The 15,843-nt window shown below is 36.4% G+C and overlaps 1 protein-coding gene across 4 annotated transcripts in view; it reads right to left on the reverse strand.

The window, feature by feature from the left end:
* Positions 1 to 15,843, reverse strand: part of PIGN (phosphatidylinositol glycan anchor biosynthesis class N) — a 126,230-nt gene that overhangs the window by 73,391 nt on the left and 36,996 nt on the right. For all 4 annotated transcript variants that reach the window (XM_087439316.1, XM_087439314.1, XM_087439315.1 and 1 more), the window contains 4 exons: positions 14,879 to 14,938; positions 13,486 to 13,578; positions 12,750 to 12,805; positions 654 to 732 (listed from right to left, as the gene is read on the reverse strand). In XM_087439316.1, the coding sequence (XP_087295442.1) occupies positions 654 to 732; positions 12,750 to 12,805; positions 13,486 to 13,578; positions 14,879 to 14,938 (288 nt within the window). The remainder of the gene's footprint in view (positions 1 to 653; positions 733 to 12,749; positions 12,806 to 13,485; positions 13,579 to 14,878; positions 14,939 to 15,843) is intronic.

Consider the following 15,843-nt stretch of genomic DNA (forward strand, 5'->3'; position numbering starts at 1 on the left):
AATAGAGGTCCCAAATAACGGAGATGCCCACATTTATATCATTTCTTACTCTCTCATATCAGATTACCCAAATCAGTTATAAAACATCATTAAAATAGCTTAGTATTTTAGAGGAGGAGAACAGCTTACCATTTTAAAAGCATAACAAAATTAAGCATTAGAAATACATGGTATTACTTAGGCAATGTTAGAAACTGCAAATAGAATTCTATCCTACTTTAAAATTATATGACCATTTAACAAAGAAAAAATTAATGAAAAACACAGTAGGGTAGGAGTCGCAAAGAGTCAAAGCTTCAATATGAATCATTAGACTTTTGACAGTGTGTAGATAATTCCAAATGTACAAATATGTCAAGTTCTAAAATAGTATGCATAAGTAGGGTGATAGAAACTTGGAATACACTTGCTCATTATAGAAAACGGCAATTGTTCATTTCCAATGCCAACCTAAAAAAGTTTACCCATAATATTATCCGAAATAAGAGAAGTATGTCCACAGCAAAAGAAGCTACTTAGGAAATTCAACTCTATCTTGAGGGTTCAGGAAAGCTCCCTGGCGTGCCCACTTTGCTCTCCATCGCCATACTTTGCCCCTCCCCATACCTGAAATGACGATCAGCTATTTAAATATACAAGGCCTGCATACTTACTGCTTCATCATACTTTCTCTGTTTTATATAAGATCTTGCTTTTCTTAAAATGTTGAGCTGTTTAGACTCAGAAAGCAACCTACCAAAGAAAAAAAAGGTTAGGTTTAAAATGTTTCCTCATTTCAATTATATTTTTTCTTGTTTTTTTTCGAGGAAGATCAGCCCTGAGCTAACATCCATGCCAATCCTCCTCTTTTTGCTGAGGAAGACTGCCCTGGGCTAACATCTGTGCCCATCTTCCTCCACTGTATATGGTACACCGCTACAGCATGGCCTGACAAGCGGTGCATCGCTGAACTCCCGAGGTTCTGAACTCCAGCCGCCAGTGGCGGAGCGCGCGCACTTAACCACTACGCCACTGGGCTGGCACATTTTCTTGTTTTTTTTTTGCTTAATTGACAATAAAAAGATGGTGAAACTTGATAAAATAAAAATAAAAAAAAAAAAAGGAAAGAAACCTCAAGCTAAATTGTATTATTGCTGGTTATCTGAAATCTTCTAAGAAATAGCTTATAGTTAAATTTGGTTTTCTTGACTCAAAGTTTTAACTGCCAAACCACACTTATGACACTCATATAATCCATCATTTTGAAGAAATGTAATACTCAGGCTAACAAAGAAATTCTGATTAGATCAACACAATTAATGGAACAGCAACTAGTGTTGTGAGTTCCACCACCTAGCCCTCCCGTGCTCATTGGCACACACAACAGACAGGGCAGATCCATCATGGCGCTCACCTTGTACCCGTAAGCCTGATAAGGCCTGAGAATTTTCATTATCAAAGAGCTCCAGGCAGAGCCTAACCAACAATCAGTTAATGAACAATTTGAACCTATTTGCTGTTCTTATACTGTATCACAGGACTTTTTTGTTCCCCTATCTTTCATTTTTCTTTCCATCATTTCCCTGTCCTTGTTTTACCACAGTAGAAACCTTAAACACACAAAAGAAATACTCCTAATATTGCATAAACTGAAAAGATATATATCTAAAGGCATTAAGTTTATGGAATGTAGAAACTGAGGAAATATAATTAGAACTCAATTACCTTATTGAAATAAATAAGTATATTTAAATACAAAATTGAACATATACTGCTTAACTAACACCACCGCACTCCTAAAATGAGTGCAAAAAAGTTATTTAAGGATATATTAGATCATATGAAATTGACATATTTGTATGTCAAAACTACTAAATTAAATATTGGCAATTTCATATGGTTCAACATAATATAATCATCTTCTCTCTACTTGGTTCCAGCACTCTCTGAAGAGATAAGATTGAGATTTACAGGAAGTAAATCTTTTAAGCTATGTTATTAATTTGGGTGTGGTCACAGACTTCCTTCAGTGACTGAAACTCTCTGTCTAGAAAATGCACATAATCTGAAATCTTTCATATAATCTCAGAAAATTCATGAACCCCAGAAGCTCATCTATGTACCCTCCAGAGTTCTATAGGAGCTCCTGATTAAGAATTGGTGCCTATTCCAAGGGATCCCAGATCTTTCAGACTACCGGAAAATTCCCCACCCCTGGACTCACTGGGACTTGGAGGAAAAAGGTACCAGGAAGCAGTAACACATGAGGGAAAACGTGTTACTTCAAAATGTTGCCATGATCCTGTTCTTTGTCCTTCAGACACCACACATTTTGGAATATTTTCCTGGAAGTCTTAGAAATGGAATTACTGGGCCAAAGGCCACAGGCATTCTCTGAAGGCTATATATCTAAGTTGAATTTTCCAAATTTCTATAAAACCCTGCTAGTTGATCTCCCTCCTCTTGCTCTGATCCATTCAGCTTCCTAAAATACTGACTGCATCTTCTAACTTGCTTGAAATTGATATGGGCATCTTATTGTCTACTTCATCAATTCTCAACTTCCTGGACTATTGATGACCATCTCCTATGCTACTTAATTTCCCATTATCCCAAGTGTATACTCTCAGCTATAAAATGGCTAAACTCTTCATTCTTCCCCTATCTTGGTATTCACATCTGAGTTCTTATTCATAAAGATCTTCCCCTCTCTGCCTTCCAAAATCAAATCTTCATTATCCTTTATGGTCCACTCCAAATCTCACCTCAAACCATTAGCACTTTAGTGTGGTCTAATGATCAACTTATTTCTCTTCAATTAAATTTTAACCTCCATGGGGGCCATTAATTATTTCCATGAATATCCACAATAATACTTAGCAACGTGCTAAGCACATAAAATGAATCAATAAATCTTAATTGATTAAAATGCTATCAAAATATTGCAGACCTAAAAAAGGAAGAAAAATCAGAGAATAATATACATTGCCAATCTCAAAGCACTTAACAATTTGCTAAATTAAATAAAAAGATGAAAAAAAAGCTTGTCAGGAACTAAATTTCTTAAGCTAATTTAATACATGTTCTCAAGTGAAGTCCTAAGAAGAATGAGAGAAGAAACATTTTTAAAGAGAAATTTTAAACATTATGTTAATTACATTACATTATATGATATGCAAAATATTATGTTATATATGGAGTACTTAGGTAAGGAAATCAGGACCAGATTAATTTATATTTTTCCTAACTGGACTATATATAAATTTTGGGACATATCAAAGGTTCAGAATATATCTGGAATGCATCAAAATGTTCTGTACAGACTTCACTGTAGCATTATGACATTAAAGACTCTCATAAACTTGTCCCCCAATATAATTTTCTATAATGGTGGCATAGCGGTTAAGTGCGCGTGCTCCGCTGCAGCGGCCTGGGGTTTGCAGGTTCGGATCCCAGGCGTGGACCGACGCACCGCTCGTCAAGCCATGCTGTGGCAGCGTCCCATGTAAAGCAGAGGAAGATGGACACGGATGTTAGCCCAGGGCCAATCTGCCTTAGCAAAAAAGAGGAGGATTCGCAACGGATGACAGCTCAGGGCTGATCTTTCTCACCAAAAAAAAAAAAGAAGAAGAAGTTTTGGGAGAAATGTAAAGTCCAGAATATAAGGTACAGTATGTTACTATGTATGTAAAAAAGACAAAACAAATAAAAACAACAAAACAAGAGGGTTTGGCAGGGGAGTAATCAAAGGAAAACCATAGACAAATTAAAATGAATGAAGGCATCTGCATGTGTCAACATGGATAAATCTTGAAAATCATACTGAATGGAAAAAAGAGAATTGTAAAAAATTTGGTAGATTTTAAAAATAGGGATTCAATTATATTACACCATTTTATTTCTTAAGGAAAAAAGAGGATCTAAAGAAATATGGTAAAATATTAACATTTCTTAAATCTGGATTGTGGATACAAGGATTTTTGTTATATTCTCCATTCTTTTTAGCATCTGTAAAGTATTTCATAATTAAAATTTAACATAGGTTAGCAAGAGGGATCTATATGCATATGTACACATGTAAACAAGATATATATAGACAGATGCATAAGAAATCACAACTCTGCCTCTAGAGGAAAAGACTGTAAGACTGGAACACAGGAAAGGTAACTTTTTACTATCCTTTATGTAATTTTTATTGTGTTTATGCATTACTTTTTCATTAACATTTTACTAACAAGGTTTTTTTTAATAAAATAACTAAAACATTAAAATTTAACCAGAGTTTCTGGCTATGATGGAGAAGTCTGGGCATACAATGCTCCCACCAGGAACAACTAGAAAGTCTGATAAGGAAACCAGAGAGGAGTAATCCAACATTCTATAAACTGTAACCCTTAGGGCATCTGCCATTCTTGTTCTTGGCACAAGGTAAAAGGCTGAGAATTTGGGCATACAGCTGCTGCCTGGAGGTAGAGAACTCAATAGAGCCTTTGGCAATCTGAGGAAACTGCAGAGATAAAAATTAAAATTTGCGGCTGCCAATGCAGCCAGGACTTGAGGACCCTAAGAGAAGAAAAGTAAGAGAATAATATAAAATTCTCATTCTAGATTTTAAAAAAGGACATGAAAAGAAAGTTATCTAGAATTACTAATTTAATACAGATTCTGAGGTGAAGTCTTAAAGAATGAGAGAAGGAACTTTTTTTGTTTGTTTATTTTGTTGTTGTTTTTTCATGAGGAAGATTAAGCCCTGAGCTAACATCCATTGCCAATTCTCCTCTTTTGGCTGAGGAAGATTGGCCCTGGGCTAACATCCATGCCCACCTTCCTCTGCTTTATATGTGGGACACCGCCACATCACGGCTTGCTAAGTGGTGCCTGGGATCCAAATCTGCAAATCCTGGGCTGCTGAAGCAGAGCATGCAAACTTAACCACTACGTCACCGGGCCAGCCCCAAGAGAAGGAACTTTTTATACGCAAGAATTTATATTCTATTATATAGAGAGAACTCAGGTAAAGAAATAGAGGCCAACTCCCTCTGAGAAGGGAGGTAAAAAGAGAGGTGAGCTTGACACTCAGCTGAATTCTTCAGCTGTGTAGGACAAGAGGACAAGAAGCTAAGAAAGGCCCTGAAAAGTAGGACAGTAGTTCTGGAAGTCTCAAGATACATAAGAGACAAAACCTGGTGTTCAGAAGCCACTGGAGAGGAAGAGCTCTAGATAACACAACAAGCTTTCAACTGAGATCTCGGGAGGCTACACTCTTAAAGAACAGAGCCAAGCCACAGGGACAAGGAGACAACAAAACTGCAACACAGCCTGGAGCCAGCTCCACGCTTCGTGCTCGTCAGAGGATAAGGTGAAACCTCTCTGGAAAATGAGACAACCCAGAGCTTCTAAGACTTTTAGTACACAATGACAAGCATTCATTTAAAAGCCACCAGACTCAACAACAGGACCAACTGAATAAAGACAATAGAAACAAACTCACAAATAATATGGTTATTCATGTTGTTATCAAGTATAGAACTTTAAAATAATTGTGGTTAAGATATTCAGTAACCGAGAACAAGATAGAAAATTGCACCAAAGAACTGGAATTTATTTTTTAAATGAAAATGGAAATTCTAGAATTGAAAAAAAGGTAATAACTGAAATTAACAACTCAATAACAGCAAACTGGACAAAACAGAAGAGAGATTTGGTGTATGAGAGGATAAGTCAGTAGAAAATATCCTGCCTGCACCTTGAAGAGCAGAAAGAATAGAAAATACAGAAAAGACCATTAAAAAACCATACAGGGGGCCGCCTGGTGGCGTAGTGGTTAGGTTTGCACGCTCTGCTTTGGCGGCCCGAGATTTGCAGGTTCAGATCCCGGCAGTGGACCTACACACCGCTCATCAAGCCATGCTTTGGTGGCATCACACATACAAAAAATAGAGGAAGACTGGCACAGATATTAGCTCAGGGCCAATCTTCCTCACCAAAAAAACAAAACAAAAACATACAAGTCATTGTGAACAGGTCTAACATATATATATGTAATTGGAATCTCAGAGAGGGATAAAAGAGAGAATTTGGCAGAAGTAATATTTGATGACAATGACAACACAACATTTCTACACAGTAGTAATTTGTATGAAAAAATTTCCTTTATTGACTAAATCCTTTATATTGAAAACATCAAGTTTTAAAAGAATCTATTATCAACATGTTATGCTTAAACAAAAGGAAAAAGAGAAATGAGTATTAATTGTGTACTTTTTTTTGCTGTGATTGCTATAATTTCATCTTTTTTCCACAGTTATTCGAACACTGTAGAGAATGTAAACCAAGTTTTAGGATCATCAAGAATTTTATTATGGGGCCAGCCCCATGGTGTAGTGGTTAAGTTCAACACGTTCCACTTTGGCAGCCCAGGTTCGTGGGTTTGGATCCCGGACACAGACCTACACTACTCGTCAGCCGTGCTGTGGCAGTGACCCACATATAGAAAATGAAGGAAGACTGGCATAGATGTTAGCTCAGGGCTAATCTTCCTCAAGCAAAAAAAACAGGAGGATTGGCAACAGACGTTAGATGTTGGTTCAGGGTTAATCTTCCTCAGTAAAAAAAAAAAAGAATTTCATCATCAAATATTCAAGATGAACTAGTGTTTGGAAGAGAAAAATCTCCTTAAAATGCTGCCCTTTGAAGTAATTATATCTTCTTTACTCAGATTTTTATTACGAACATATTTCACTTGCATTTATACATGATAGAGATAGCTAGTGGTATCTAGTCCATTCCTTTTTAGAATGTCTATTTATTTATTTATTTATTTATTTTTTTTTTAAAGATTTTATTTATTCATTTTTTTACCCCCAAAGCCCCAGTAGATAGTTGTATGTCATAGGTTCACATCCTTCTAGTTGCTGTACGTGGGACTCAGCCTCGCGTTGGACGGAGAAGTGGTGCCTCCGGGCGCGCCCGGGATCCGAACCCGGGCCGCCAGCATCAGAGCGCGTGCACTTAACCGCTAAGCCACGGAGCCGGCCCTAGAATGTCTATTTAGATTAAAGGAAAAAACATTTCAAGAAGGTAAAGACAGAGAAGGCAGGATAAAAAATTATTTCTAGAATAATTTGCATTCCTTTGACCAGTGATGTAGAATCTTATATCATCTTTCATAACTGAGTCAATGAATATTTTCCTATTTATGTATGTGATGTATAAAAGTTAATTTTTTTTAAAGAAAAATTCCAGTTTTGAGGGAGAAAATTACATTTCTAGTAAATAATTAGTAAATCAGATGGGTGAAGTGATAGAAAGATTCACATTAAAACCAGTATTTAAATTTGATCTAAGGGAGGAACTTTAATCCATATTAGCCTAAAAGAAACAAATATATTAAAAAGAACCAAAGTATCTTTTACTTTTTAGTAGAAAATACATTAAAATATTTCTTTAAATTTATTTAAGTTCCCTGAATTTACATAGTGACTATTAATAAAAGATAGATGTTTTTGCTTCTATTGACAAGGTACAATATCTTCTTCCCATTTTCATTTTTTTCTAAAGTATCTTTTAAGAGACCTTTCTTTTTCTTCTCTCATTTCATGGAATTTTTTTTCTTTTAAAGTTTTTCTTGTCTTACTTTGGCCTCTATAGTAAACACTTTTCAAATATAAAGTGGTTTTCCTCATTTTTAAGGTACTTCTGACATATAGGCAAACCTTTTATGCTTCTCCTAGTCATGTAGCTCCACCTGCTGGTCATCCCTTAGCATAGTATCAGGTTCCACAGGACCCAATTTTAGCTTTGAGTTTCTTTTTTGTGTGTGTGCGGAAGATCAGTCCTGAGCTAACATCCATGCCAATCCTCCTCCTTTTGCTGAGGAAGATTGGCCTTGGGCTAACATCCATGCCCATCTTCCTCCACTTTATATGGGACACTGCCACAGCATGGCTTGACAAGCGGTGCGTCGGTGTGCACCCGGGATCCGAACCCCGGGTTGCCGCAGCAGAGCATGCACACTAAACCGCTATGCCATGGGGCCAGCCCCTTGAATTTCCTTTTTTTTTTTTTTTATAATTTTTATTTATTTATTTTTTCCCCAAAGCCCCAGTAGATAGTTGTACGTCATAGTTGCACATCCTTCTAGTTGCTGTATGTGGGACGCGGCCTCAGCATGGCCGGAGAAGCGGTGCGTCGGTGCGCGCCCGGGATCCGAACCCGGCCGCCAGCAGCGGAACGGGCGCACTTAACCGCTAAGCCACGGGGCCGGCCCTGAATTTCTTTTTTGAGCAGTTCTATTTGTCAGAACAGATGTTTCGTGACTTTTTTCTTTCTCAGAGGTCTTTAAAATATCAAAGATAAAATTTACTTATTTTTTAAAGAATAGGATAAAATAGGATACGCAATTAATTACCACATGGATCCACTGGACACTTTTACAAGTCTAAGATATGTTATAGAATCTTAGCAATCTTATTTTTCCTATATCTTGAAATATTTGCTATTTCATCACCCTAGGGATTATCACATTATTCATCAATTATTCACGCTAGAAAAGACTAAAGAAGACAATGGAAGAATGGTAGAGATACTATTAAACTAAAACCTAGTGATGCTGGTGAAATTGATCATGTAAGTAAAATCTCAAGACTATGAATTTTTAGATGTCAATATCCTAGATAAACTTTCTCAAATTAAGAATCGATGAGTGAACAATATATTTCTAAGTAGAAAAAGGAAATATGGTACTTACTGAAGAGGGAAGGACTTCATCGCACAATTGTTTGTAACAAGACCCTGAGCTGTTTTGCAGAAAGGATGTGTAATGAAAGCATTCTTACAGCTTTTAGGAAGTTTATGTGCCAATATTTAATTGATATAGTTTCTAAGTGGACAATGCTGACATTAGGTGTATATATAAAGGTGACTGGAAGAAAACAGATGGTATAGAAACGAAAAAAATTCATTGGATTAGAGAAAAATAAAGAGTCCACTGTACTTACATAGTAAATGGTGACAACTATTTTTCCTGGAGTACTGAACACATATAATAGGAAAAATACTCATTATAGAAATAAAATATCCAGGAATAAAATAATGAGAAATATATATTGCGGGAAAAACTATAAAATTTTACTTAAGAACGTAACAGAAGATATAAATAAATGTTGAATACTAATGTTGATTATCGTAAAAATGTCAATCCTCTCCAAATTGTTTCCTAAATACAGTGTAATAACCAAAGAATTTTTCATATAACTCAAGATGATGATTCTAAAATATATAGGGAAGAATAAAGTTTTTATTCTTGCCCATGATTTTTATGAATTTATGATTCATGCCAATGATTAACACACCTATTTTTTGTTTCTTTTTTTAATATATGTTTTATCCAAGCAATATATGCATATAATTTTTAAAAACTGAAAACAGTACAGAAAGGCACCATGTTGTTAACGCCATTGAGTTGAGTCCGACGCCTGGCGCCCCCGTGCACAGCAGAGAGGAACCCTGCCTGGTCTTTCTGCGCCATCCTCTCACCTTCTGGTGCTGTATCAGACAGTGCTCCACTGCCATTCACAGGGTTTTCATGGCCCATTTTTTCGGAAGTGGGTGGCCAGGTCCTTCTTCCTAGTCTGTCTAGTCTGGAAGCTCTGCTGAAACCTGTCCAGCACGGGTGACCCTGCTGGTATTTGAAATTCCGGTGGCAGAGCTTTCAGCATCACAGCCACACACGGCCACCGCAGTGTGACAACCGACAGACGGGTGGTGTGGTTCCCTGACCAAAAATGAACCCCGGCCGCAGTGGGGACAGCACTGATTCTTAACCACTAGAGGACATAAAGACAACCAATAAATCCCTGCCCCATCCTTCTCATCTCTCAGTTCCTCAACCCAGAGACAAAAACTTTTACATGTGTCTGTTTTTAGTTATCCTGGTAGTTACCTGAATTTTTCTTAATAATACGGTTTTATTACTGTTTCTTGACTTGATGACCTGAGGCACTTTCTGTTGACTCCTGGCTATTCCTGCTGTCTCCTCCCACCTCAGTATGGCTATATTACTATTTTTATCTCCTCTGTTGGGTAGTTGGTCACTTTAATAATCTAATACCTAAACCTCTGTCTTATTTTCTCAACTATAGCCAGAATCTCCATATTCTATTTTATGAGGACAACAGCACCACTATTATTCCATTTACATTTTTTTCCCTGTCTGCCTTCCAACCTATAGCCTTGTACATTGTCAAGGTTGGTAACATTTGCATTCTATTCTGTAATCATAATTAAGTCTTCCTTGCCTTGTCTGAGGTCTGACTCTAAAGGCTGAAAACCAACATTTACATTATTATGATTATTTAAATACTGTTCACTGAGTAGCAAAGTTGTATGCTGTAATTAGACTTGCTCGTCTATTTCATCAAAGTCTTTATCTGTCTGCCAACGTTCAAATGAATTCCTTTTCTCATACTCCCAGCAACTGTTCAAAATCATGTCACATTGTAGGTTGCTTCACATTTGAAGTACACTTTCCTCTACAGTTTGAAATGTTTTCTTTTCCTTGAAGTTTCCAATTGTCATTATTTCGGGGGATGAAGAAATGTATGCCTTCCACGTATGCCATCGTGTTTCCTCCAGCTTTTTAATCGATATATTACTTAAAATTCATTTCATTTTGCTTGAGGTCTACATACTCACTTCCTATTCTAATTTGGAGGATTTGCCTCCCATTTGGACCCATTCTTGTACAATTTATCATTTCTAAGTTTTTAGCTGCATTTTCCTTTTTCAAAAAATGCATCCTGGGGCCAGCCCCATGGCGTAGCAGTTAAATGCACGCACTCAGCTGCTGGCGGCCCAGGTTCAGATCCCAGGCGCGCACCGACGCATCGCTTGTCAGGCCATGCTCTGGTGGCATCCCACATAAAGTGGAGGAAGATGGGCATGGATGCTAGCTCAGGGCCAGTCTTCCTCAGCAAAAAAAAAAATAGGAGGACTGGCATGGATGTTAGCTCAGGGCTGATCTTCCTCACACACACACACACAAATGCATTCTGTACCTTTCTCATTTTGTATTTTTATGGATACAATAGTTTCTCAAATATTTCTGAGGATTTTAATATTTTTAAGTTCTTTTCTGTTCCTTAAATTATCTATTTCCTCAAGAGTCAATTCTTCAATTTATTTGAGGCTTTTCTGGTCATATTGTAGGCTTTCAGCCAATGGTGATTTTCAGCCAGACTAGTCTACAGCCAAGGCGGGCAGCTTTGCTTCAGGGTGGGTGAGCCAGTGGGTGGGAATCAACCATCCTGCTGGGACTCCGGATGACACAAAGCTAGCACTGCCTCTTCAGGCAGACGTTGAGCACCAAAGTAGGGGAAGTTCATGGACAGCCAGCAGGCCAAGGGGAAGAAGGTGGGCAGTGTGCACTTGAACTCCTTGTAGAAAAGTGCTTCCCTGATTGGTCTTTCTAAAGTGACTGGTCTAAAGCAACCCTCAGTTATTCTCACTTTCAACGTCCTGTGTATTTTCTTCATACCAGGACTTGATATGTTTCTTGTTCATGTATTTTGTTATGGTCTGACTGTACCACTACATTATAAATTAACAGATGCATATGATATGTATATGATATATATGGGGCAAATTCCAATGACTAAAGACTTGGCTTATAGTCTTTATAAGCATATGTGATAATCTTATAATTAGGGACACTCCACAAAGGTAATTCTACTTTTGATGTATATAATATAATGCTTAGGGTAATTAATTTCATATGATCATAACTTGAAAAATCCTAATTTTGCTTTGTTTTTTCTCTCCTATACACACCAAGTCAGGCATATAATCACATCATATTTAAGCCTTTCTAGTTTATGAATACCACACTAGTGCTATATAAGTTGTCAAAAATAATTCCAATGAAGTCATTCAATCATATCCCTAACACTCATATTTCACACAATTTCTGTTTATTTTGGTCAGGAGGCAAATCCTCCCTAATTAAATGGGAATCCTTGCTAATTGAAAATGAACCTCAAGGAGGTTGAGTAAACAAGCCCAAGTCAGCAGCACAGAGACAGGTTTGTGACTCAGATCTCCCCATTTCCGATTCAAGGAAAATACATCTTTCTGGGACGTGGGACAGCAAAATCTGCTGCCCACCAGTCTGCTCTCCTCTTTGCCTACCCAGGAGTTGTCAGTGTTTCCTGGAATTGTATCATTGGGCATTTCCTGTCACTTTCTACATTCTCCCTACAGCCTCCTACATGTGTGACCGTTTCCATCACCATCTTTATGCTGATGGTTCCAAATCTTCATAAACAACTCTCATCTCCACCTTGAGATCCAAGTTCCTATTTCTAACTAATTAATTGATATCTTCAAATGTAAGTTACACTCAGTAACATTCATTCTTGCCTCTCAAACCAGCTCTTCTTTTTCTTTCTTTCTTTCTTTCTATAAGCCATATTGGTACCAGCGTCTTCCCAGTCAACCAAACCAAGAGCCCCTACACCTTCCCAGTCAATCCCTGCTGAACATTTATCTCCTTAATGTTTCCCATAACCCCTATATCTCCTCTACCAGCCATTCAAAGGTATCTAGCATCTAGCTCATTATTTACAAAATCAATAGAAGAAGCTTTCATTTTGGAATTTGCATTAATGTACACAAAAATGACAAAGTTTCTAAGTAACTCATCTATCCCATTAGCATGCAAACTCATTGAATAAGTCATTTCTACAAGTTAATAGCAAATATAAGAGACTTACTTAAATGGTTTAAACAAAAATGATAAGGTAACTTCTTTTTTCTGAGTCATTTTCACCTGGGAACCAAGTATGAAAATATTATATTATAAATGAGAAAAAATTAACTAATTTCATTTTGAAATATAAACATCTATTAAAATGGTTCTTCAGGGATGGTTAACTACTTTGAAAATAAATGCAATTTTGTGTTACTATATTATTTCAAAATATTTAAAGAAAAATTTAACTTTATCATACTATCACAATAAGCTGAGAATTAAGTTTATCAAGCCTGCAAAATAACATACTGTAATGTAATTAAACTGTACTTCTTTAACTCTTAGAAAACAAAATAAACCAAGCTGCATTAACAGTATTAAGAATAATAGGAAGGTTCAGTTAAATGGTCACCTTTTTAAGTTCTTAACGTATATAATAATGTGCATGTAATGACAAGAAATGTCGCAATCTGTAATACTACTTCTGTGGGGCAAATTCCAATCGATAAAGACTTGGTTTGTAGTCTTCATAAGCATATGTGGTAGTCTCACAATTAGGGACACTCCTCAAAGTGATTCATGGAACCTGAATTCACATTCAGAAATGTGAAACTTCATGACACTAGTCAAATACACAAAATTTAAAGATAATAAATTATAGGAAATCATTTCTTGAAACACAAAATCAAATCTTTTCACTTAATAGATTCAATTTTAAAATTGTAGTAGTGCCCAGTTTTGTGTGTGTCTTGCTTTACCTTGAACTGTTCCAGAACCTGTAGTGCATTTGTAAACATGCTCTCTGCTTTGAAGAGATCGGTGTTGTTAAGATAACCCAAAGGAAGGATTCCCTGTAAAAAATAAACATTGCTTTAATATTAGTATTAACAAAGCTCAGGCTATCCTCATAAGACAAAACAGACTTAAAAAGGAAGCAATAAAGACAAGACATATGGACAAACAAATTACTGGAATAATTAAACAAAAAAATCTTTCTTAAAACCATAACTGAAAAACGTTGTATAACTTTTCTCACGAAGTAGATATAATAAAATAAGTAAAGCAAAAGAGATGAATTAAGTTCAATAAAATCTAACGTTTATTGAAAGACTACTATGTGCTAGGCACTAAGGAACTAAGTGCTTCACACACACACAAAAACTCACTATGGTGGGCCACAGCCAGCACACTTCAAAGGAAAAAAAACATATAATAAGAAATATGCAGTACGCACATACTGTGCGTAGTGAGAGTAAGGATTGTTTTGTGAAACTTCTGTTTCAGGTATATACATACACATACACTTATGACTACAGGGGTCATATTACTCAGAGTCCTGAGATAGATGACATTATTATTTTAAAGTTTGATTTGAAGAGCTAATAAGAATGGCTGGGTGGAATGGATTTGTTTGTTTGTGTTTTGCATTTTCAGCATCCAGTTCCCACTCTTAACAGCATTACCATTCTACGTTGAGAAATCTCCCCCGTGGGATATAGCACAGTGGGTCTCTAATGCGTCCCTGCCTTCCCTTACTGAAGGGGAGACAAGTAACCCAGGCTACACCCACTGAAACCGTAAGCACTGGAATTTGACTCTTGAGAGTCAAGGCACAGAAGTACAACAGATTTAATGCTGCTCTCCCCTAGTGTCAGTGCCTTGAACAGACCAGCCCTGCCACGGGACCAAGATTTGGTTCTTTCTTCCAAGTCTCTGGAGCTCTCTTGGTTCCTGTTCATTTCCAAGCCTGGTTTTTGAACACCCCTTTGATTCAGCAAATCACCAATACCTTCTTAATAAATTCCCTTTAAATGGATTCATTTCTGCTGCTTGCAGTAAAAATTATTTATATATTTTCATCACATAACTAAAATACAAAGATATAAAACTGTATACATTTTAGAAAATAAAAAATTTTAAAGAAAAGCTATTAGGCTTGGGCTCCATGTTGCAGACTAGAATCCACACAAAATTATGAGGTATTACATATTTAGAAATAAATATAAAGGAAAATACAGTTTTAAATATAATCAAAGATTATATTTATATATAATTATATATATAAGATTATATAAAACACATAAAAAGTAAATTTTACTGTATAATAATTTTTTTTATTCTGAGAGTTGATAAGAAAATTTTATTCCTTACCACTGAATTAAGGGGAAAGGGAACTCCAATAAGAGAAGCCATCAATGGTGCAACATCAGCCTACAAACAGAAAAGTTCAATTTTAAGAAGTCTACAGACATCAACATAAAATAATTTAATGCAACTGTATTTTGGAATATAACTGAGATATTTGTTATAATCCATTACTTTCAAACATTTATTTAATACACACCAGATAGTGATCTCTAAAACTGTCCTTTGCTAGAGGTATATCAACTTATGGAAAAATAAATTTGAAAAGAAATCATTTAGATCTCCACAGGTAAAACATACTAAAACAAAAATTTATCCTAGTAGCTAAGAACTTGACCACTTTATGTAACAGTTTTTCAGTACTATGAAAAGGATGCCTTAACTAGACAGAAAACAAATAGCAACAGCAGATTCTAACTGGAGAGATGTATATATTAACTGAAGAAGGTATGTATCAGAAAGAGGTTTGGCCAGCTAGTGAAGTCCAGAAAAGATATCAGCCAAACAAGAGGCTCTTTAGACAAAAGGTCCCAAACACCATTTTGGACCCTCTCCCAGAAGAGCTGTTCATGCTTTCTGTCTCCGTTTCCTCATCTCCCCATCCCTCCTCCACCCACTCTCATTTGCTTTGACCCTTTATCTTCCCAAAGACCACTTTTCTTACGAGACCTAATAACCTCCATTTTTCTAAATCTAATTGACAGCTTTTATATTAGCCCTTGTAATTTTTCAGGCAGTAAAGTGCCTGGATGTTAGAATGCCCTTGCTTGCAATCTCTGAGACCTTGGCCAGGTTATTTAACCTTTCCAATGCCTCAGTTTCCTTATCAGTTAAAAAATAAATAAAAGTTTCTCCCTTACAGAGTTATGGCATGATTAAATGAGATTAAATTTATAAGGAACCTGGCACATAATAATCCTGCAATAAAGAGTGGTGACAAATGCTGTTGTGGTTATTATAATTACGTGACC

This window comes from Ceratotherium simum, chromosome 14 (genome assembly GCF_057802395.1).
Source record: "Ceratotherium simum simum isolate JZ-2026a chromosome 14, ASM5780239v1, whole genome shotgun sequence".
In the NCBI taxonomy this organism is placed as follows: Eukaryota; Metazoa; Chordata; class Mammalia; order Perissodactyla; family Rhinocerotidae; genus Ceratotherium; species Ceratotherium simum.